This window comes from Corythoichthys intestinalis, chromosome 18 (assembly GCF_030265065.1).
Source record: "Corythoichthys intestinalis isolate RoL2023-P3 chromosome 18, ASM3026506v1, whole genome shotgun sequence".
Taxonomy (NCBI): Eukaryota; Metazoa; Chordata; class Actinopteri; order Syngnathiformes; family Syngnathidae; genus Corythoichthys; species Corythoichthys intestinalis.
In genome coordinates, this window is record NC_080412.1 from 18,202,774 (window position 1) to 18,227,595 (window position 24,822).

Genomic DNA, 24,822 nt, shown 5'->3' on the forward strand with positions numbered 1-24,822 from the left:
CCGGATATGGCCCCAGGGCCCTGAGTTTGACGCTGGTAAGATATACAGTACTCTGTCAAGTTGTCAGCTCAAACAGTGTTTGACATTAAACAAAACATTTACATCAGTGTTGTTTTCGTCAACGATGACGACAAAGAAAATATTTATTCAACAAACACTTTTTTCATGACAATAACGAGACGATAACGAGCTAAAAGTAAAAACATGTTTTGGGAGACTAAAACATAACGAGATGAATACCAGTTTTCGTCTAACGAGATGAGAACGAGACGAAAATGTGCAATAGTTTCCATAAATGTTCACAATGTGCGACATTTTAAGTGTAGTTAGCCTGTATTGTAGTAATGACGTGCTGTGCCGCCCCCCCCTTCCCGACTCACCATTGTGTCATCTCCAGTGTCGATGCAGGCTTCCAAACACAGTAAGATTAGTTTTGTTGGCCAGAGAGAATATGCAATGATGCTTTAGCCTTTATAGGTTTGTGCTGAGAGATTATCATGCAGTAAATGTAACTCATAGCGTTAGCATTAGTTTATTGCTAAGAGCGAGCGTCCTCTTAAACTCTTTTTTACTTAGTTCGTGGCATCCAGGTGGGTATAATTAATTGAAAATAATGTACTGTTTTCCTGTTGAGTGTGTATTATCACATAGTTGACGTTGTCCTGGTAGATAGACGCTACAATATGTGCTCATCTGTCAGTGTTCATTTGAAATAGTTAGAAACCTTTATTTATTTTTGGAGTAAAATTCTTAAATTTTACAGACGAAAACATTGTTAACAGACGTCGACTAAAACTAGACATAGGTTTGCATAGGGACGATAGGGACATAACACTAGCAACTTTTGCCCCCACCAACTTTTAAGTAACCTTTTTGCATTGTATATATAGGTCATTTAGATTTTCTTCCTATATGTTGTAAGGATAGAATTGACCCTACCCTTATTAAGTGCATTATTTTCCTGATGTTCACTTAGATTTACCTCTTTTCACTTGAATGTGTGGGTCCATCTTTCCCCCTCAAACACACCGTGTGATTGGCTGATGACTTGCATTTATTTAAAATGAATTTACCGTGTTTTTCGGACTATGAGCCGCTACTTTTTTCCCTTGTTTTGAATCCTGTGGCTTATAGTCCCATGCGGCTTATTCGTTGATTTATTTGGGTTAATAGGTAACACTTTATTTAACAGCAGCGCCATAAGACTGTCATAATTATGACACTATCATGGGCATTACTGAACGCTTATGACAGATTTCATTCAGTGTCATCCAGAAAATTATGTCTACCTCCCTTTATGTCCAGCTCAGATCTTTTACATCCATTCGAAAGTGAGCTAATTTGCCAAATGACATTAAAAGACATCTGTTATAAAGATTCAATGCTCATGACAGTGTCATGCCATAATTATGATTGTCTTATGGCCACTGTCAAAGTGGTATCAAATACCATAACTAGCAAATTAATTAAGTAACTGGAACAGTAACAGAATAAATAATTAAGTACAGAACATAAATTTTGATTGTTATTTACATCTGTAGCGCTGCAATTCAGACTAGGAGGCATGTTGGATGACAACAGTGTTGACAGCAGGTGGCAGCAGAGGTTGACTGTCTCCCCCAAGGGAGCAGTGATGGCCAAATGAAGCTTCTTGGAGAAAAGAAGCTTTGCAGCCAATTGGTTCAAAGCTTCATGGTAGTTCATTTGGTCTTATGACAGTCTTATGATGCCACTATCAAATAAAGTGTTACCGGGTAATATCTTTTGGTATAAATATCCCATAATACAGTGAGGACAGCTGCATCTTATAGCCCAGTGCTGCTTATCAATGAACAAAAGCCATTTTCGTGTCAAATTTGGTGGGTGACGGCTTATAGTCAGGTGCGCCTTATAATCCAAAAGTTACAGTTTTAAGTTTTTTTAGTTTTATTCAATATATTTATTTCGACAAATGTCGAGTGGTCTTAAGACAAATGGTTATTTTTTGCATTCCTGGATAGTTAAAATATTATAAAGAAGTTTTTATTTATTGTGTATGTATGTTAATATAACTGAAGGTAAGTTCAAATATTGCAATTTAAATTTGCTTATAAAATCCAGTTATCTATTCCGGAAGTTTTTAAAATGTTTCTTTAGTAGTTTTTGTTGTTTGTTGTTGTTTTGTTTTTTAGTGAAAACACTGGTTTGAATCGAATGGTGTATCAACTGAACCAATACTGAAAGTCAGTATAAGTCAATAGAGATTTATTTTTGCATTGATCATTTAGCCTATTAATTAATTAGGTTCATATTCATGAGAAATAAAGCCCTGACCAGGCTGACCCCCGTTCAACCAATCTGTTTAGTCCTACTAATGTCCCGTCCCCAGCAAAAAGTGCACATGCAGGTTATGCTGTCCCTACCAATGTTGAGACCAAATCTACGCCCACTGAAATCAGTCTTCAGTTTTCATTAACAAAAACTAGACGAAGACAAACACATTTTCAGATTACCAAAATATTGACTAAGACTAATAAGTATTATCGTCCAAAAGACTAAGACTGAGACAAAAATTAAAAGGGCTGCCAAAAACAACACTATGACATCACATATTCAAAAGAAGAAAGGAATCTGACTATCAAACACAAACTATCAACCAAAAGCGCGATCTCTAATGCAAGGTCATCTTTGGAAATTAATGAAGACTTTTAGGTTGCATCAATATTCAATTGGTGCTATACTTTATCCTGTCATTGCTATGCCATTTTATCACATATTTACTCATACAGGCTTAGATATTTGCATTGAGTTTTTGTTGTTGTTTGTTTTTTTGTTTTGTTTTTTTAAATCAAAACCAGCAAGGGACTCCTCAAAGGGATGTGGTAAAGACTGCCCAAACTGCAAAACAAGTCGAACAGGAGCAGGCAGTAATCAAAAATCCAATAAATGCAGGTACTGGGTTTTAGGTAGAGGTGCAGGATGTGGAAGCTGGAGAGTTGGAAGGAAGAACGATCGGGTGAGACGTCCATAGCACAGTGTGAGCTAAGACATTGTATGTGTAAAAGGATTGGATGTAAAAAAATAAATAAATAATACCTTATCTGCATTCTCACACGGGCAGGCTGCCAAAAACAATATACTGTACAAGCTTTAACTGGCTCTGTTCAAACTAAAAGACATGAACAAATGTACATACTGTCAAATTAATCTCCCGTGTTTATTAGTATTTTCTGTCCAAACGAGAACACCAATAAAAGATGTTGCCCAGTTGAGCAAAAGAAATCATTTATTTTCACCGCATGTTTTGTGCTCAATGAGATTATTGAAGCTCATAAACAAACAGAATAAAAAGGTGTGTGCTAAATATAGAACCGTGCAAATGAACAATTAAACCGTCCAGGGTCATTCAGTGGAAGAACCAAAATGTTCAGTCCAAATCCAAACAAAAAGCAACATACTGGACTGTCTCAGAAAATTAGAATACACAATATTCTAATTTTTTGAGACAGTCCTGTGTATATATACAGGACTGTCTCAGGAAATTAGAATACACAATATTCTAATTTCCTGAGACAGTCAGGAAATTAGAATTAGAACTGTCTCAGAAAATTAGAATACACAATATTCTAATTTTTTGAGACAGTCCTGTGTATATATACAGGACTGTCTCAGGAAATTAGAATACACCATCCATCCATCCATCCATTATCTTCCGCTTGTTCCGGGGTCGGGTCGCGGGGGCAGCAGCTTTAACAGGGAAGCCCAGACTTCCCTCTCCCCAGCCACTTCAACCAGCTCCTCCGGCGGGATCCCAAGGCGTTCCCAGGCCAGCCGAGAGACATAGTCTCTCCAGCGTGTCCTGGGTCGTCCCCGGGGCCTCCCGCCGGTGGGACATGCCCGGAACACCTCTCCAGGGAGGCGTCCGGGAGGCATCCGAACCAGATGCCCGAGCCACCTCAGCTGGCTCCTCTCTACGCGGAGGAGTAGCGGCTCGACGCCGAGTCCCTCCCGGATGACCGAGCTTCTCACCCTATCTCTAAGGGAGAGCCCGGACACCCTGCGGAGGAAACCCATTTCGGCCGCTTGTATCCGGGATCTTGTTCTTTCGGTCACGACCCAAAGCTCGTGACCATAGGTGAGGGTAGGAACGTAGATCGACTGGTAAATCGAGAGCTTTGCCTTTCGGCTCAGCTCCTTCTTCACCACTACAGACCGGTGCAGCGTCCGCATTACTGCAGACGCCGCACCGATTCGCCTGTCGATCTCCCGCTCCCTCCTACCGTCACTCGTGAACAAGACCCCAAGATACTTGAACTCCTCCACTTGGGGCAGGATCTCATCCCCGACCCGGAGAGGGCACTCCACCCTTTTCCGACTGAGGACCATGGTCTCGGATTTGGAGGTGCTGATCTTCATCCCAACCGCTTCACACTCAGCTGCGAACCGCTCCAGTGAGAGTTGGAGGTCACGGCTTGATGAAGCCAACAGCACTAAATCATCTGCAAAAAGCAGAGATTCAATGCTGAGGTCACCAAACCGGACCCCCTCAACGCTTCGGCTGCGCCTAGAAATTCTGTCCATAAAAGTTATGAACAAAATCGGTGACAAAGGGCAGCCTTGGCGGAGTCCAACCCTCACTGGGAACGAATTCGACTTACTGCCGGCAATGCGGACCAGACTCTGACACCGGTCGTACAGGGACCGAACAGCCCTTACCAAGGGGCTCGGTACCCCGTACTCCCGGAGCACCCTCCACAGGATTCCCCTAGGCACACGGTCGAACGCCTTCTCCAAATCCACAAAACACATGTAGACTGGTTGGGCGAACTCCCATGCACCCTCGAGGACCCTGCTGAGGGTGTAGAGCTGGTCCACTGTTCCACGGCCGGGACGAAAACCACACTGCTCCTCCTGAATCCGAGATTCGACTTCCCGACGGACCCTCCTCTCCAGCACCCCTGAATAGACTTTACCGGGGAGGCTGAGGAGTGTGATTCCTCTATAATTGGAACACACCCTCCGGTCCCCCTTTTTAAAAAGGGGGACCACCACCCCGGTCTGCCAATCCAGAGGCACTGTCCCCGATGTCCACGCGATGTTGTAGAGGCGTGTCAGCCATGACAGCCCTACAACATCCAGAGCCTTTAGGAACTCCGGGCGGATCTCATCCACCCCCGGGGCCTTGCCACCGAGGAGCTTGCCAACCGCCTCAGTGACTTCAACCCCAGAGATCGAAGAGCCCACCTCAGAGTCCCCAGACTCTGCTTCCTCAAAGGAAGGCGTGTCGGTGGAATTGAGGAGGGCTTCGAAGTATTCTCTCCACCGACTCACGACGTCCCGAGTCGAGGTCAGCAGTACACCATCTTCACTATACACAGTGTTAATAGTGCACTGCTTTCCCCTCCTCAGACGCCGGATGGTGGACCAGAATTTCCTCGAAGCCATCCGGAAGTCGTTTTCCATGGCCTCACCGAACTCCTCCCATGTCCGAGTTTTTGCCTCGGCAACCGCCGAGGCCGCAGTCCGCTTGGCCAGCCGGTACCTGTCAGCTGCCTCCGGAGTCCCACAGGCCAAAAAGGCCCGATAGGCCTCCTTCTTCAGCTTGACGGCATCCCTTACCGCTGGTGTCCACCAGCGGGTTCGGGGATTGCCGCCACGACAGGCACCAACCACCTTACGGCCACAGCTCTGATCGGCCGCCTCAACAATGGAGGTGCGGAACATGGCCCACTCGGACTCAATGTCCCCCACCTCCCCCGGGACAAGGGAGAAGTTCTGCCGGAGGTGGGTGTTGAAACTCTTTCTGACAGGGGATTCTGCCAGACGTTCCCAGCAGACCCTCACAATACGTTTGGGCCTGCCAGGTCTGGCCAGCATCTTCCCCCGCCATCGGAGCCAACACACCACCAGGTGGTGATCAGTTGACAGCTCCGCCCCTCTCTTCACCCGAGTGTCCAAAACATGCGGCCGCAAGTCCGATGACACGATTACGAAGTCGATCATCGAACTGCGGCCTAGGGTGTCCTGGTGCCAAGTGTACATATGGACACCCCTATGTTTGAACATGGTGTTCGTTATAGACAAACCGTGACGAGCACAGAAGTCCAATAACAGACCACCACTCGGGTTCTGATCGGGGGGGCCGTTCCTCCCAATCACGCCCCTCCAGGTCTCACTGTCATTGCCCACGTGAGCGTTGAAGTCCCCCAGTAGAACGAGGGAGTCCCCAGAGGGGGCGCTCTCTAGCACACCCTCCAAGGACTCCAAAAAGGGTGGGTATTCTGAACTGCTGTTCGGTGCATACGCACAAACAACAGTTAGAACCCGTCCCCCCACCCGAAGGCGGAGGGAGGCTACCCTCTCGTCTACCGGGGTAAACCCCAACGTACAGGCGCCAAGCCGGGGGGCAATAAGTATGCCCACACCTGCCCGGCGCCTCTCACCATGGGCAACTCCAGAGTGGAAGAGAGTCCAACCCCTCTCGAGAGGATTGGTACCAAAACCCAAGCTGTGTGTGGAGGAGAGTCCGACTATATCTAGTCGGAACTTCTCTGCCTCACACACCAGCTCAGGCTCCTTCCCTGCCAGAGAGGTGACATTCCATGTCCCAAGAGTTAGCTTCAGCAGCTGGGGGTTGGACCGCCAAGGCCCCCGCCTTTGGCTGCCGCCCAACTCCCTACGCACCCGACCCCTTTGGCCCCTCCCACAGGTGGTGAGCCCATGGGAAGGGGAACCCACGTTGCCTTTTCGGGCTGAGCCCGGCCGGGCCCCATGGGGACAGGCCCGGCCACCAGACGCTTGCCTTCGAGCCCCACCTCCAGGCCTGGCTCCAGAGGGGGGCCCCGGTAACCCGCGTCCGGGCAAGGGAAACTGGGGTTCAATAATCTTGCTCATCATAAGGGGTCTTTTTGAGCCATACTTTGTCTGGCCTCTCACCTAGGACCTGTTTGCCATGGGTGACCCTACCAGGGGCTTAAAGCCCCAGACAACATAGCTCCTAGGATCATTGAGACACGCAAACCCCTCCACCACGATAAGGTGATGACTCATGGGGGGATACACAATATTCTAATTTCCTGAGACAGTCAGGAAATTAGAATTACACAATATTCTAATTTCCTGAGACAGTCAGGAAATTAGAATATTGTGTATTCTAATTTCCTGAGACAGTCCTGTATATATACACAGGACTGTCTCAAAAAATTAGAATATTGTGTATTCTAATTTTCTGAGACAGTCCAGTATGTTTTATCACCTGTCACAACATTAGGCACACTTGCACAAATGAAATAGCAAATATGCATTCAGTTGTAAAGTGTCGTGGAGAGGAAATGTTCAGGAAGAATTTTAATGTTCGGCGTTCTGTTGAAAGTGGCTGTGTATGTGGGGTTGCTGCACCTTTAATACAACCGTAGTTAACAAATACAGTTTGTGTGTGGCTTTTTTTTTTTTTTTTTTTTAAATCAAAATTGCTCATAAACCCAAAAGACATATTTTCTGTAAATAAACTATGATTTACCTTGAGAACTCCAATCATTTCTTCAAAAAGGACAGCAAGAAACACCCTTTGATAGAACGTTCGCTATTATGTAAAAATATGTATAAATGCAAGACTAAAAGCTGAAATGGAGCGGCAGCCGAAAAGGAAGGTGTTTTATGTGGTTGTCCTAGTTCTTGAGTTATAACTGAATTGAATAAAATGAAAAAAAAAAAAAAGGGAAAACTGGCAGATAATCAACCCTGTGAGCACTGAAGAAAATAGTCTAGCAAGAGGAAGCTCAAGTGAGAGGGGTGAAAGGGTGCATCAACTTTTTTACAAAGGCACACAATTACGAGTGTTAACTATGTGATAATTATGGCAAGTCAGTCTGAATACATACTCCGCAAAGACTGTAGAGTCCTTATGAAGTATTCAACCTATATCTTATCTAAAAAGATGTACAGGGACAAGTAATTGATAATTATGTGTATAAATTCAATGTAAAGTATTGAATCTAGTACAGTGTATCACAAAAGTGAGTACACCCCTCGCATTTCTGCTGGTATTTAAGTATATCTTTTCATGGGACAACACTGACAAAATGACACTTTGACACAATGAAAAGTAGTCTGTATGCAGCTTATAAGAGTTACAGTGGGGCAAATAAGTATTTGGTCAACCACTAATTGTGCACGTTCTCCCACTTGAAAGTATTAGATAGGGCTGTAATTGTCAATTTGGGTAAACCTCAACCATGACAGACAGAATGGGCCAAAATACCAGCAACAGTGTGTGAAAAGCTTGTGAAGAGTTACAGAAAATGTTTGGCCCCTGTTATTGCCAACAAAGGGTACATAACAAAGTATTGAGATGAACTTTTGGTATTGACTAAATACTTATTTTCCACCATGATTTGCAAATGAATTCTTTAAAAAACAAAAACAATGTGATTTTCTGGGGGGGGGGGGGGGGGGGGGTTCCACATTCTGTCTCTCATTGTTGAGGTTTACCCTAGTTGACAATTACAGGCCTCTGAATTATTTTCAAGTGGGAGAACTTGCACAATTAGTGGTTGACTAAATACTTATTTGCCCCACTGTAAGTTATTAGACGGTACAAAAGAAAGCCCGCAAACAGTTTTCTGAAGACATGTCAACAAAGCACATGGATTACTGGAACCATGTCCTATGGTCTGATGAGACGGATGGGCTTTCTTGTGTACCGTCTTCAGAAGAGGCTTCCTCCTGGGGTGACAGCCCTGCACACCAATTTGATGTAGAGTGTGGCGTATGGTCTGAGCACTAACAGGCTAACCCCCCACCTTTTCAATCTCTGTAGCAATGCTGACAGCACTCCTGTAACGAGTCACATGACATTTTGGAGGGAAAATGACAAGCAGTACTCAATTTGGACATTTAGGGATGTACGCAGTTTCTAAGGGGTGCACTCACTTTTGTTGCCAGGGGTTTAGATATTAATGGCTATATTTTGAGTTATTTTGAGGGGAAAATAAATTAACTCTATTATATAAACTGCACGCAGACTATTTTTCATTATGTCAAAGTGTCATTTTGTCAGTGTTGTCCCGTGAAAAAAAATACTTAAATATCTGCAGAAATGCGAGGGGTGTACTCACTTTTGTGATACACTGTATATCGGATTAGAAATGAAAATGCCTCCCAACCGAAAACTCATCCATTATGATTTACTTAAACTCTGAAAAAGTAACCTCTTATCATCAAAACTGGTTTGATGCAATTTGTCCAATAAGCCAATAAACAGAAAAACAGGCTAAGCACAACAATTCACATTGGCAGAGAGTCTAGATCAGTCACCCCCAACCACCGTGCCGGGGACCAGTAACGGTCCATGGTGTATTTGCTACCAGGCCCCAGAGAAATAATGAGTATTTTGTTAACGAATGCAATCTGGCCTGTCCTTCTTGACACATCAAGATGCCTGTCTCCTCTATTGACTAATCCGATTTATGTAGTCGTCCTCTAGTGGTTGGCCGCCATTACTGGGGTGTTTGTACACCTGTAGCAGCCCAGCGTCAGTCAATGTAAACAGTAACGTTAGCTGCTGTTGCCTGTATGCTGCGTGTGGCAACGTCATAGGAAAGCTTTTTTTACATGGAAAAGGCCACTCACTGCTGAGCCGGAAGAGGAGCCTACAACCGAGTCCATTTTGCATATTATGTGCATAAAAGCTAGCAATTTAACTCTGCATCATATGTGACCAGAATTAGCAAATTTGGCAATGAAGCCTTCAAAGCTGCTTCGGCTCGTAGAGACTAAGCATGAACAAAAGTGAATGCACTGAGCGCATCATAACTCTTGGCGAACTGTATTGCGAAAGCCATGAAAACTTTCACAATTGGAGGAGAACTCATTATGCCTGCAATTGAGGAGATTTGCCGTCAACCTCACGAGACGGTGCTGTTAAAAAAGGTTTATTCAGCGTGTGGTGAGTTACATTTTCCCTCCAAATATTGTTTGTAGTTTATGTTCGCTCCGTCATGTTAGTTTATATTTACTGTAATTTTCTGCCACACATTGTTGGTTCGTGAAAAAAAGGCCGTGGTGCAAAACAGGTTGGGGACCACTGGACTAGATGGTAAATTGTGAGTACTAAAAAAAGACATGCAAACACACCCCACCAAAAAAAAAAAAAAAAAAGGCTTTAAAATACCCGTTTTGTCTTACAGTCAATTGTGACTTGTCTACCAATAGGAATGCATTGTCTTCAGTATTTTGTCCTTTGATCATTTTTCTGTTTTTTGGAAGGAATCATTAAAACAACTGCCCTCTGGTGTCAATATGTATTCATCTGTTTTTTTATTTGCCTGCAACCATCACTTGTTTGTGATGAGCAAACAACCAATATCTAATCTGATGTGATTAGCATAATAGCAGATGGATAAGTTTCACTATCTATTGGTATTCATGAACTTACTGCCTCCATCCTAGCTCTATCCTCCAAATAAACAATAACATAAATTAGAGGTTAGGATCAACATTTGTTTTTGTATGTTTGTTTGTTTGAAATTAACTTGTAAAACCAAAATAATATGTGTTATTTTAAGAGCTGGGTTCTAGCCAAAACAGTATAATTGTTCCAAGTTGTTTGGCAGGGCGATAAGCTATCAGAGACATTAGAACACATCCAATTTTTACTGTTTAGAGATGCTATTTTGATGTGTTGAGTAGAGGCTTTACAAATCCCATGCTGAGGATGATGGCCTTGTTTTTGAAGCCACTTGGAAATGATAATGATCACCCGTTTTTGATTTTCACCCACGGAGCCGTCAGTTCTACATGATTGCTCACCAAGAAGCCTTTGAATGCAACAGAAAAAGTAAAATCATCGATCACACAAGTCTGCAGAGCTGACATACACAGCTAATGAGGAGGCTTGGTGCCAGGACACCAATTCCTTCAGATGGAACTTGAACTACTACACATTTAGCACACTTTTGAAGGGCTGCATCTTACTTTAATCTTTATCTTATTTGGAAGCTATTTAATGACATATTCAAGCCATAATTTGTCAAGAAATAACTGTGTGGGTCTTTTAACCTTACATTCCTTGTGTATGTGATGCAAAATGGAGCATTGTTAGGCATTATGTCTGAGCACCTAGGCCAGGGGTCGGAAACTCAAAATGTTAAAAGAGCCATATTGGAGCAAAAAAAAAATACAGTGGGGCAAATAAGTATTTAGTCAACCACCAATTGTGCAAGTTCTCCAACTTGAAAAGATTACAGAGGCCTGTAATTGTCAACATGGGTAAACCTCAACCATGAGAGACAGAATATGGAGGGAAAAAAAAAAAAAACAGAAAATCACATTGTTTGATTTTTAAAGAATTTATTTCCAAATTAGGAGTGGAAAATAAGTATTTGGTCACTTAGAAACAAGCAAGATTTCTGGCTGTCAAAGAGGTCTAACTTCTTCTAACAAGGTCTAATGAGGCTCCCCTCTTTACCTGTATTAATGGCACCTGTTTTAACTCATTATCAGTATAAAAGACACCTGTCCACAATCTCAGTCAGTCACACTCCAAACTCCACTATGGCCAAGACCAAAGAACTGTCGAAGGACACCAGAGCCCACACATACAGCCAGGGCAACAAAGGAGTGGCTTCGTAAGAAGCATTTCAAGGTCCTGGAGTGGCCTAGCCAGTCTCCATCCAGATCTCAACCTCATAGAAAATCTGTGGAGGAAGTTGAAAGTCCGTGTTGCCCAACGACAGCCCCAAAACATTGCTGCTCTAGAGGAAATCTGCATGGAGGAATGGGCCAAAATACCAGCAACAGTGTGTGAAAAGCTTGTGAGGAGTTACAGAAAACATTTGGCCGCCGTTATTGCCAACAAAGGGTACATGACAAAGTATTGAGATGAACTTTTAGTATTGACCAAATACTTATTTTCCACTCTAATTTGGAAGTAAATTCTTTGAAAATCAAACAATGTGATTTTCTGTTTTTTTTTTTCCACATTCTGTCTCTCATGGTTGAGGTCTACCCATGTTGACAATTACAGGCCTCTCTAATATTTTCAAGTGGGAGAACTTGCACAATTAGTGGTTGACTAAATACTTATTTGCCCCACTGTATGTCTGGAGCCGCAAAAAAATGAAAGCCTCATATATGCCTTATAATGAAGACAACACATGCTGTATGTATCTATATTAACTACTTAATATTAGCCTACTTTCAAAATGACTAAGTTGGCTACAAATATATAATGAGCCTTCATGACTACAGTATTTTCCGCACTATAAGGCACACCTGAAAGATTTTAATTTTCTCAAAAGTCGAAAGTGTGCCTTATAATCTTATGTGCCTTATATATGGATCAATATTGGTTAATCATTGGCATGAATTTCGTTTAGCTCAGCTCTATCTTGTGGATGCATAATGCAACGCCAACCACTAGTACTACTACTACTACTACTACGACTACTGCGCCTTAGAATGCAGCGTGCCCTATACCTCAAAACTTTTAAAATAGGCCATTCAGTGAAGATGCGCCTTATTGTTTGGAAAATAGAGTAAATGTTTGATTTCCCTGCAGTACATCCTATAGAGAATGACGCAACATGTGACTACTCTGTTGTATAATGCCACCTCAAGTTTAATTTCATAACAATATTAATGAATTAGGAGAATATTTGTGTCATGTTTGTCCTACAAAAACCATAATAAAACTAAAAATATATCTCCATCCTGCAACTTTTTCCATTTTCAAACATTTATGAAAAAGCTCCAGTGAGCTCTAGGGCTAGGGCAGCGCTAAAGAGCCGCATGTGGGTCTAGAGCAGCAGGCTGCTGGTCCCTGACCTAGGTGAATCTCTCTCAGAGACCATCCTATTAAAGTATTCACCCCCTCGGAACAGGGCTCTGATTAAGACGCAGGCTGAGTGGGTGACCCTATCAGTTAGAGCAGTACTTTTCAAATAGTGGGGGGCGTAGAGCGAAGCCGGGGGTGACTGCATGTGACCTCGGGGAACATAATTTTTTGCCATACTAGAATAAAGTGTAATTGCACATCCACTCAGTGGGTGGCAGTGGCACTCTCATGGCACAGTATTTTTGAACCAAACAAGAGCACACAGCAAAGAGCACTAGAGATATGAAGAGCTAAGACGAGGAAATATGACAAAGCGTATGTAACGTTTGGCTTTTGGCTTTGACTTTTAATACAGTGGGAGATGAAGAAAGACCAGTCTGTTTATTGTGTCTAAAAATGATTGTAGCGGACAGCAGGAAGCCAAATCAATTAGGATGTCACTTAAAGACATTAGACCCCAATCACATTGATAAGCCGCTTGATTTTTTTTGTTTGTTTTTAAACAAAAACGTGCCGAATATTGCCAGCAATCATCCCACTTTGTCAGTGTTACATCAGCAAACCAGTGAGCACTGCTAGCATCATATAAGGTGGCATAACCAGTTGCTCAGTGCAAAATAACCCCGCATCATAGCAAAGGAGCTGATACTGCATGCAGCAAAAGTAAAAACTGTCCCACTGTCCAATGACACTGTCATTTTATTCCATTAGTTTTTGTTTTTCCGGTCAAAGTTTTTGGCATATTAGCCTCATGACTTAATGTTGCTAATCAATTTTGTTTTTCAGTATCAAATGGTTAAAAAAAATTACATTGAGTGTACTCTTACTGTTTGGATGTGATTTTTTTTTTTTTTTTTTTTAATTCAGGCAAATTGATGCGCTTTAAGTTTTTTCTGTTACAAACAAAACAATGTTAATAAATGTATACTTTATTGTAGGTTGATCTATATTACTTTTTTCTTTAATATCAAAAAGGACACAATGTTATGCAGAGGAGTACCGTATTTTTCCGACTATAAGTCGCACCTGAGTATAAGTCGCATCAGCCCAAAAATGCACAATGAGGGAAAAAAAACATAATACATAAGTTGCACCGAAGTATAAGTTGCATTTTGGGGGGAAATTTACTTGATAAAATCCAACACATAGAACAGATATATCATCTTGAAAGGCAATTTAAAATAAAAATACAATAGAGAACAACATGCAGAATAAGTTTACAGTATGATAACCTTACATGATGCATGAACAACAAAATGCGAATGTAGCCGGTATGTTAACGTAACATAGCTATTAAAAAGTTATTCAGATAACTATAGCATAAAGAACATGCTAACAAGTTTCCCAAACCATCAATGTCACTCCAAAACATCAAAATAACATGTGAAATGATATAATAATGTGTTAATAATTTCCCACATAAGTCGTTCCAGCTCCAGAGTATAAGTCGCACCCCAAGCCAAAGTATGATAACAAATGTGACTTATTGTCCGAAAAATACGGTACTTATAAATTTATAGGCAAATGATACTATTTATAGTGGGGGCAGAGAGTTTGGGGGGGGGGGGGGTTTGAAACGTTTACGTCTCTTCCTGGGGGGGGGGGGGTAACAGAAATTAACTGAGAAGCATTGAGTTAGAGGAAGGTTGGTAAGGGGTCTCTAGGAGCTCTGAAGGAAAGTAAAATTTAACACCCGGCAGGGTACATTGGCCTGGAAAGGGAGGCTCCACAAAAGAGAAACATGTTGGAATCGATAGTGGTGCCACCTTCACGTCACAACTCGTTGACGTGAGTTGGCGGAGGGGTTTATACGCTATTTAGGCAGACAGATTTAAAAGTAACAGCATAAAAACAATAAAGGAAGGAACTGTATTAGTTTCAGAGGGGATTTCAAACTACTCCCGGCTCATAGTTATATCTCCAAGCGGTTTGAGTGGTACAGTAGCTCTCGAACGAGATTAGACTCTCCCCGTGCCCGCCAAAACTAGTATAGCCTTTCCCCTGCTCCTATAATCTCCTATTTCCCCTTAAAATGTGCAAAGCTATGGCTTTCTTGTGCAACAATGAAAAATAAATCTTGTCAAGGGGAGGTTTACTAGAAAAAACAAGCCTGAATGTGCTACCGCACACTAAGGGCTGAAGGCTGTGCGCACATGCCAACTACTGACTAACTCGTAACCTACAGGCAACATAGGCACCAATAAGTCTGCAATAAATTAATCTGTCCTGATTTTTTTTTTTTTAAATCAAGCTCTTAATAGATATTGGCCCATGCTGCATACCTTCCAAGTTTCAAGATGATAACGAATGAAGGAGGGGGATTTCAAAGTTAGGTTCCTCAAAAAGAGTAGCGCCTTGACAGGCCTTCAGCCTGTGAAAAAAATATGGGTACACAGGCTCCTTGCTGCTGCGTAGACCTTTCACACTAAACTAGACATGTCCAAAGTCCAGCCCAGGGGCCAAATGCGGCCCGTGGTCAAATTTCATCCGGCCCCCAGCAGTGGTCAGCAGTAGTGCTACCAGCATATGAAGTAGCTTACACACTAAATGCTGCTCCTCATTTACCCACTAAAAAACAGCAGCACTCTAAGCAACATTACCATGTGTGACCCTTTACTTCCAATTTTCTAAAGTGGCGACAATCAATAAAAGAAAAAGTTGACTGCGACAGCCGACGCCTCAAGGATAGGTGGAAACTGGACTATTTCTTCACTAAAATACTCAACAACTGTGTCTGCCTCATTTGCAAAGAGACAGTCGCTGTTTTTAAAGAGTTCAATGTGAGGCGATATTACCAAACAAGACACGCTGACATGTACGACAAGATTACAGGGAAGAAACACAGCGAGAAATTGAAGCAACTTGAAGCTAGTTTAATTTCACAGCAGTGGTATTTCGCAAGAGACTGAGTCGAAAGAGAACGCCACAAAGGCTAGTTGCGAGATTGTTGAAATTATTAATTTAAAAAAATAATAAAGCAAATCTGACACACATAATGGCTTGCTAAAATGTGCTTAAATATATTGTTCTACGCAAAGGACGTCAGCCAAGGTCGGCCCCCCACATTTTTGCCACACAAAATCTGGCCCCCTTTGCAAAAAGTTTGGACACCCCTGCACTAAACAGTTACTATGAATGTTTTATCGTGATTAACCCCTTCCACCCTCCCTTTCCACAGGAGTACACCATCGATGTATTTTTCCGCCAGAGTTGGAGGGATGAGAGACTGAAATTTGACGGGCCTATGCAGGTGTTACCACTCAACAACCTCTTGGCTAGTAAGATCTGGACGCCTGACACATTTTTTCACAACGGAAAGAAATCCGTGGCTCACAACATGACAACTCCAAACAAACTTCTCCGATTAGTTGACAACGGCACTCTTCTCTACACTATGAGGTAAATCTAGTGCATTGTGGATGCTCGGCTAAACAGTATAATTTGTGTGTAGAATCTAGATGCATAATAACACTTTGGTTAAACATTGACTTGAGAATACAATCCTTTTGAATCAATGGCCATCATTTACTGTTATAGACGTCCAATGTGTTTGAAGTGGATTCCAGTTCCAGTGGATTACGCGTTTACTAGTGACAAACAGATATAAAATCACAATTCTAGATGAGAAGAGCCCCAAGGTTGGACATTAATCATCGTTAATGGCGACAAAAGAATAAAAAATGTTCAAGCATACCATTCTATGCGTCCCTACGCTCTTCCTGATTATTAACGTGCATATATATTGGCTAAAATTAGTCTCCAGAGAAAAATAAAATCCACTGATGAAAATCCAGAGCAGCGCATTCAATTTGTGTCTTTATACTTGTCATATATAAAAAAGGATTGCACTCCATAAAAAAAGTAAAAGGGCACAAAGCAGAGTAACGGTGTAGGTATGGGATCATTTTGTTTTGCTCCAAGTCAGCAATTGTTGATCTGATTCTTCGTGTGACCATGGACAAGCGGTTAAGAATGATGATGATATGAAAAATGTATTAGTAAATCTGAAATGTTAACAAGGGACAGCATTCAGAGTAAGTACATTCCCTGAATATTTTTTTTAATTACAAACTTTGAGTCCATCAATACAATTTTTTTTCATGCCAAAAGAACTGAATCATCAAATGAAATGATTATATTCCCAACTAAGAAATATGCAAGGTTTTTATTATTTAATTTTATTCCTTTCCATTACAGATCCAGTTTTGGCTTTTCAATGCCTGTTTTAATTTGTTTCTGTGTCGAAACATTTCAACCAAGTGTTGCCTGTTCGTATAATCAGCCAACAGCACATTGATTCTTCTATATTGATTCCCATTAAACTTCACGTTAACAAATAAAAGTGACCATAAAAATGCACAGAAGCTGTCGTGTCTTGGCTTGTGTGTTGACGAGTGCCGTATTTCCTAACTGGTTTTTCCTTTTACCCCTTGTGACCTCACTTTCCCTGCCATTACCCTCATCCATCGCCCTATAAGGTTGACCATTCATGCTGAATGCCCCATGCACCTGGAGGATTTCCCCATGGACGCGCATGCCTGTCCCCTGAAATTTGGAAGCTGTAAGTCACACCAACAAGAAAAATTGGCACTACATTTAACTTGGCCTTTAAGGGTGCTTTCAAATTAGTCCTTTTCCAACAAACAGCCCCCAACTCGACTGCAATCCATGTGTTTTAAAAGGACGGGGGGAGGGGGGGCAAGGAAAAGTATGGTACTCAGGGTTAATGCGGGTCATTAAAAAGCATTAAAAGTCATTAGATCGATTTTGTCCAAATTCAGGCTTTAAAAAGCATTACATATTTGAGGCAATAAAAATATTGTAAACTTTACTGTTAAAAAACATTTTTTATATAATTCAAGTAGTCTGATATCAGCTGATAATTTTTTATTTTTTTTAATAATTTCAGATAATATTGACATCGGTTTTTCATTATCGGTTTTGGCCCAATATGCTTGTTGCCTTGAAAGTGAATATAGAAGCCTTCTACCTCTGTATAAGGGCTGGTCACAGCTTAGCACAGCAGTTATGCCTTTTGATGTCTACAAGCTAAGATGCTTAGGATTTACTATGTAAGCATACCATTTGCATACATGGTGCAAAAATTAAATAAACAATAAATGATTAAAAAATAATGACTTATAAACTCATTACATACCTCATTCACTGTACTAAAGCTGTATGCCTTTTTTGTTATTTTGAGCCAGAAGTACTGTGTGAGCCATATGTGATATAGCAGTGTCTTATTGGCAATTTGTACATGAACTGGATCCAAAAAAACTGATGTTTGCACTATTTTGATTTCAACAATAAAAATAGGTGCAATATAAGCACTTTTTCCATGACTTCAGTTGAAGTTGCTCCCTTACTTTTTACAAAATGTTTATTGGAAAAAATAAAACTTGTTACATTTATCATCATTAAAATATCCAGTGGGGCATCACAATACAATTAGCTATGATATTACCGTAATTTTCGCACTAAAAGGCGCCCCTGACTATAAGCCGCCTCCCACCGAATTTGACACAAAAACGGCATTTGTTATTAGATAAGCAGCACTGGACTATAAGCCGCAGCTGTCCTCACTGTATTATGGGATATTTAAACCAAAAGATATTAACCTATAACACTATATTTGACATCATATGACTGTCAAAAGATCAAGTGAACCACCATGAAGCTTTACACTAATTGGCTGCAAAGCTTCATTGCTTCAAAAAGCCACATTTGGCCATCACTGCTCCCTTGGAGGAGACAGTCAACCTCTGCTGCCACCTCCTGTCAACACTGTTGTTGTCCAACATGCCTTCTAACATGCATTGCAGCTCTACAGAGGTAAAAAACAATCAAAATTCATGTTCAGTGCTAATTATTTGCTAGTTATGCTATTTGGTAACACTTTATTTGACAGTGGTGCCATAAGAATGTCATGAAACAATCATAATTATGACATGACACTGTCATGAGCATCAATGAATGCTTATGACAGATGTCATTTAGTGTTATCCGACAAATTATCTCACTTTTGAATGGATGTAAAAGATCCGAGCTGGACATAAATGGAGTTAGTGACATTATTTGCTGGATGACACTTAATGGCATCGTCATAAGCATTCAGTAATGCCCATGATACTGCCATGTCGTAAATATGACTGTCTTTTGACAGTCTTATGATGCAACTGTCTGTCACGGGGGGCACACACGGCTGGACTCAAATGCAAGAGACGATGGAAGAAATGCAGTTTCCAATGAGTTTTATTGTACTGGCATGTAACACAGGCCAGCTTCAAAGTACAAAATAAACCAAAGTAACAACATAAAATCTTCGGCAATGTAGACTTGGGACAAAACATGACAAGAACAAAACTTACTGAAGATTGTGTCTTAGCTTCTTACAGCTTCTCTAAGAAGAAAAATGCACTGGCACAAGACAAGGCAAAAGAGGGGAATTTAAGGCCTGGGGCTAATGATACACAGGTGTGGGCACTCAGGTGATTAAGGGGAAGGCAGGACAAGGCTGACAAAGGTGAACACTGAGCAACAAAAGGGAACCCACCAAAATAAAACAGGATATGAACTGACATAAATCAACGCCACCTATGGCGGCGTGTAGCACTGTCAAATAGTTACATATTAACCCAAATAAATCAACAAATAAGCCGCACTCGTCTATAAGACGCAGGATTCAAAATGAAGGTAAAAAGTAGCGGCTTATAGTCCGAAAATTACGGTACTTATATTGTTAAGTCCATGACCGCCTGTATCGGTCTCAGTTTAATATCGGAATTGGTTTGATATCGGTATCGGATTTTGGGAGGTGGACAATATCCGGATTATGGTTATTGGCTAAAAAGTCATTATCAGACAACTCTTCTTACAATTTGTGTAAAACTATCAGCAGTTGGGTGTGGGCATTAAATTGGTTTAAAGTGGCATTAAAAAGCATTAAATTAGATTTGCTGATAGTTGTACAAACCGTGGTACTCTAAATTTCAAGATCATTTTAGCATTATTACATTACTGCCCTTGACTTCTTTGGATTCCAAAAATAGAAAATAATGCATTTACAAATCAAGCCTTCCCTTTTTCTTGGACTTGCAATCAAAAAAAAATATCATTACTGAGTTGATGACTTCTAATTTATGCTCTTCTAATCCATGTTTGGCGCCTACTGCTTCCCAGATGCATATACCAACAATGAGGTGATTTATCTCTGGACTCAGGAAGATGAGCGGTCCGTTTCAGTAGCTGAGGATGGTTCCAGGCTCAACCAGTATGACCTACTGGGGCACGTTATTGGCAAAGAAACCATAAGTTCCAGTACAGGTACAATGCATGGAAAGTACAAAGAATATACTTTTATTTCAATTGAAATAGGTGGAATAGGTTGCAGTGCTGGTGTGGTTATATAAGAGCATCTCAGAGGCATTTAAATTGGATGGACACATAAAGCAACCAGAAGACTGTAATATGTGAACGTTTTCCTTCTTTAAAAGGTAAAGCTGTTTGCTCCATGAGGCTCTCAGGAGGCATGTCACTGGGTCACAGAGCTGTGGCAGATTTCACCTGCGCTTTGAGACCCAACTAACAATGAAACCACTTTCCTGCAGTGCCCTTTGGCCTGTTTTTTCGATAAGCAAAAAGTGTGCTCTGTGTAGCCAGAAACTCTACTGAGAACACTTTGTGATTATCTTTATTGTTTTGCTGTTTGGTGGTTTGAAGGAAAGCTACACAAAGTGCAAAGGCCTGTTGGACGAAGAAAAGTGTTGTCGGTTGTTAAATGATTTCTTTAATAAGCATTGCAAAGGCCAAGTAGTAATACTTTCCTCTCACAAGGCTTTTAAAGAAAGTGAGCTTGCACGAGTACTTGAAACAGGAAAAAAGGGGTGTGAAAATGCTATGACAACGGTGCTATGAATATACGGTGCTGAATTGAATATGTACAAGCGTTCCAGCATTAATTAATATTACCGTATTTTTCGGACTACAAGTCGCTCCCAAGTATAAGTCGCACCAGCCATAAAATGCCCAACGAAGAGAAAAAAAAACATATATAAGTCGCTCCGGAGTATAAGTCGCATTTTGGGGGGAATTTTACTTGATAAAAATCCAACACATAGAACAGATATGTCATTTTAAAAGGCAATTTAATATAAAAATACAATAGAGAACAACATGCTGAATAACTGTACACTGTACAGTGCATGAACAACGAAATGCGAATATGTCCTCACCAGGACGCTACGGCTCGGTCCTGGCTATGCAGCGAGCTAAACTCCCAAATGACGATGCTGGACGTCCGTATAATTTGCAGAATCAATTTCGTCCTCGATACCAAACAGATTTGCATCAACGTAAATAAATGATAATTAGGGGCTATTACAGCAATGACACAAACGGTTAGCATGCGTTCGCTGGCATTAGCATATCGTTCAAACAACCACACAACTGGCTCTAAGTGTCCGATCGCGGGTGGAAAACACACAACAACAGAAAAGATGATACACACAGGCGTTGCCTCTGTAGAGATATTTTACAAGCATAAACAATGAACGTAGGTTCGCAGCAGAGTCTCTCTCTCTCGCCCACTCACTCAGAGACACTGCGAAGCTATCCGTCTTCTTCTGGCGTGTGAGCGATCTTCTTTGCGTAAACAAGTGCGAGTGCGCCCCCACGTGGGCGTGAAAGCGCCACAAACTAAAAGCATGCATTTCAATATAAAAAAGTCAATAATACAATTAAACACACATTGCCAAAGGCAGAACGCGAACGTGGCCATAGCTATTAAGAGTTATTCAGATAACTACAGCATAAAGAACATGCTAACAAGTTTACCAAACCATCAGTGTCACTCCAAAACACCAAGATAACATGTGAAATGATATTATAATGTGTTAATAATTTCACACATAAGTCGCTCCTGAGTATAAGTCGCACCCCCAGCCAAACTCTGATAAAAACTGTGACTTATAGTCCGAAAAATACGGTAATTGTCAGCCTGTGTTGTCCAGTTTTGTAATATGACAGTTTAACTGATGATTTGCAATGTCTCATTCATTCATCTTATTTTTTCTGTCCTCTTCTTTACTCAGGGGAATATGTAGTGATGACAACATATTTCCATTTGAAAAGGAAAATTGGATATTTTGTGATTCAAACCTATCTTCCCTGCATCATGACAGTCATACTGTCACAGGTGTCCTTCTGGTTAAACAGAGAATCAGTTCCCGCACGAACCGTATTTGGTGAGTGCCATTTTTTTTTTTTTTTTCCCCTATGCATTCCAGAACGCACTAAATAATAACTGAGGTCTGAGAGGCTGGCCGGGTGAATAGAAGTTTTCAAAAGGTGAGGTAAGAGAAAAAGAAATGTGCAGAAATTATTTCATTCAATAGGTAGCATTGATATCATTTGATTGTGCTGGCATACAGTATCAGCTAATCATACCCTTTCACTATGGTAAAACGCTATTCAAAAGTTGACACTGAAGACCTTTAACCCTATATAGGGCAAGTTTTGGTAATTAAAAAAAATTGACTCTGAAGACGTTCAACCTTTTATAGGTCAATTAAGTATTTTTGGTTATTATAAAAACATATATTAGCAAAAAAAAATTTTTTTTTTGTTATGAATCATTATTGGGTTTTTTTGTTTTGTTTTTTTTGCTGTATGGCTATAAAGTGCAACTGACTATAAGCCGCAGCCACCAATTTTGACTATGAAACAGTCGTGGCTCAGATATAAACCGCGATGGACTATAAGCCGCAGGAATATGCACAGCAAAAGATCATTAGCCAGCTTAAAAATAAGAATAAAAAAACATATAAGTCACACCACACTGTAAACCACAGGGTTATAGACAAGTTTCCTGAGGAAAACATGGGCAGCGCCATCTTTGACATTGTCTACTACGGACTTCCGGTTTAGACAGAACAACATGAAATGCGGTTGAAGTAAGCAGTGTGTAGACAAAGTTAAAACTGCAAAATCAAACCAGAGGAACCATGGAATCTCCAAAAATTGATTCAGCACGGCGTAGATGAAGCTCCAGGGCTTTCTGTGCTGTGCGTTTGTTGTTATCACTTCGTTGATCGTTCGTGGACAAAATTCTAACAATCTGAGCAGCCTGTGTTAACATAAGGTGTAGATCTATACGCCGGCCACTTGAGTGACCAAACTGAGGCAAAATTACAAATAATATTACAGTTGCCGATTGCAGAAGGGCTGACACAGATTTTGTTGTTACAAGGAAATACTGCAAGGTATTATTCATCTGTTTATAGTTATGGTATTATGAACTCATCACACATGTACATATAAACACAAATACCGCCTGTTAACGCGATAATTTTGACAGCCCTAATATGTGTGTATATATATGTGTATATATATATATGTGTGTATATATATATATATATATATGTGTGTGTGTGTGTGTATATATATATATATATATATATATATTAGGGCTGTCAAACGATTAAAATTTTTAATCGCGTTAATTACAGCTTAAAAATTAATTAATTGTAATTAATCGCAATTAATCACAATTCAAACCATCTATAAAATATGCAATTTTTTCTGTAAATTATATATATATTCTGTAAAATAAATTGGTGGAATGGAAAGATAAGACACAAGATGGATATATACATTCAACATACGGTACATAAGGACTGTAGTGGGCATTTCACTCTACTGTCATTTAAATCTGTCTATGCTGTCCTCACTTCGAAGCGTCTACTTTTTCCAAAGCTAGACAGCTAGTGAACGACGCCATAATAATCAGACTTCTTCCTTTTTCATCTGATTTATTAATAAAATGGTCTCAAACCATTGTCCTCTCTATACCGTAGTAAAACTACAAAAAAAAAAGTACACAAGCATTGCATTAGCAACAACGTTAGCTTAGCACGCTATACAGATTCACTAAACATAAACAAAAAGCGTCTCATACAAAAAATATAACATTTCGCTTACTAACATAATATGTACATTATTTACAACAACCATACTTACGGACAAATCTTGTCCAAGAATCATATAAGCACAACATTACAATGTAGGCGTCAGCCCAAGACGTCGTGCAGCCATATTGAACTGGCAAGAAAACAATAAACCATATATGTATATATATATATATAGGCGGCACGGTGGCTGAGTGGTTAGCACGTCTGCCTCACAGTTCGGCCTTCCTGTGTGGAGTTTGCATGTTCTCCCCGTGCCTGCGTGGGTTTCCTCCGGGAACTCCCGTTTCCTCCCACATCCCAAAAACATGCATGGTAGGCTGATTGAACACTCTAAATTGTCCATAGGTATGAGTGTGTGCGTGAATGGTTGTATGTCTCCTTGTGCCCTGCGATTGGCTGGCAACCAGTTCAGGGTGTCCCCTGCCTACTGCCCGTAGTTAGCTGGGATAGGCTCCAGCACCTCCGCGACCCTCGTGAGGAAAAGCGGCATGGAAATTGAATGAATGAATGAATGAATATATATATATATATATATATATATATATATATATTAGGGCTGTCAAAATTATCGCGTTACCGCGCGGTAATTAGTTTTTTTTAATTAATCACGTTAAAATATTTGACGCAATTAACGCAGATGCCCCGCTCAGACACATTTAAATGATGGTACAGTGAAACGCTCAATTGTTAATTGTGTTTTATGGAGTTTTGCCGCCCTCTGCTGGCACTTGGGTGCAACTGATTTTATAGGCTTCAGCACCCATGAGCATTGTGTAATTATTGACATCACTACTGGCGGGCTACTAGTTTATTTTTTGATTGAAAATTTTACAAATTTTATTAAAACGAAAACATTAAGAGGGGTTTTAATATAAAATTTCTATAACATGTACAAACATTTTTCTTTTAAGAACTACAAGTCTTTCTATCCATGGATCGCTTTAACAGAATGTTAATAATGTTAATGCGATCTTGTTGATTTATTGTTATAATAAATAGGGCTGTCAAAATTATCGCGTTAACGCGCGTTAATTAATT

General features: G+C 40.8%; 1 protein-coding gene across 2 annotated transcripts in view; it reads left to right on the top strand.

Annotated features, from left to right (window-relative positions):
- The window catches only part of gabra3 (gamma-aminobutyric acid type A receptor subunit alpha3), a 166,270-nt gene that overhangs the window by 126,093 nt on the left and 15,355 nt on the right, over positions 1-24,822 (top strand). For both annotated transcript variants that reach the window (XM_057820346.1, XM_057820347.1), the window contains exons 5-8: positions 15,993-16,213; positions 17,293-17,375; positions 19,997-20,140; positions 21,907-22,059. In XM_057820346.1, coding sequence (XP_057676329.1) covers positions 15,993-16,213; positions 17,293-17,375; positions 19,997-20,140; positions 21,907-22,059 — 601 coding nt within the window. The remainder of the gene's footprint in view (positions 1-15,992; positions 16,214-17,292; positions 17,376-19,996; positions 20,141-21,906; positions 22,060-24,822) is intronic.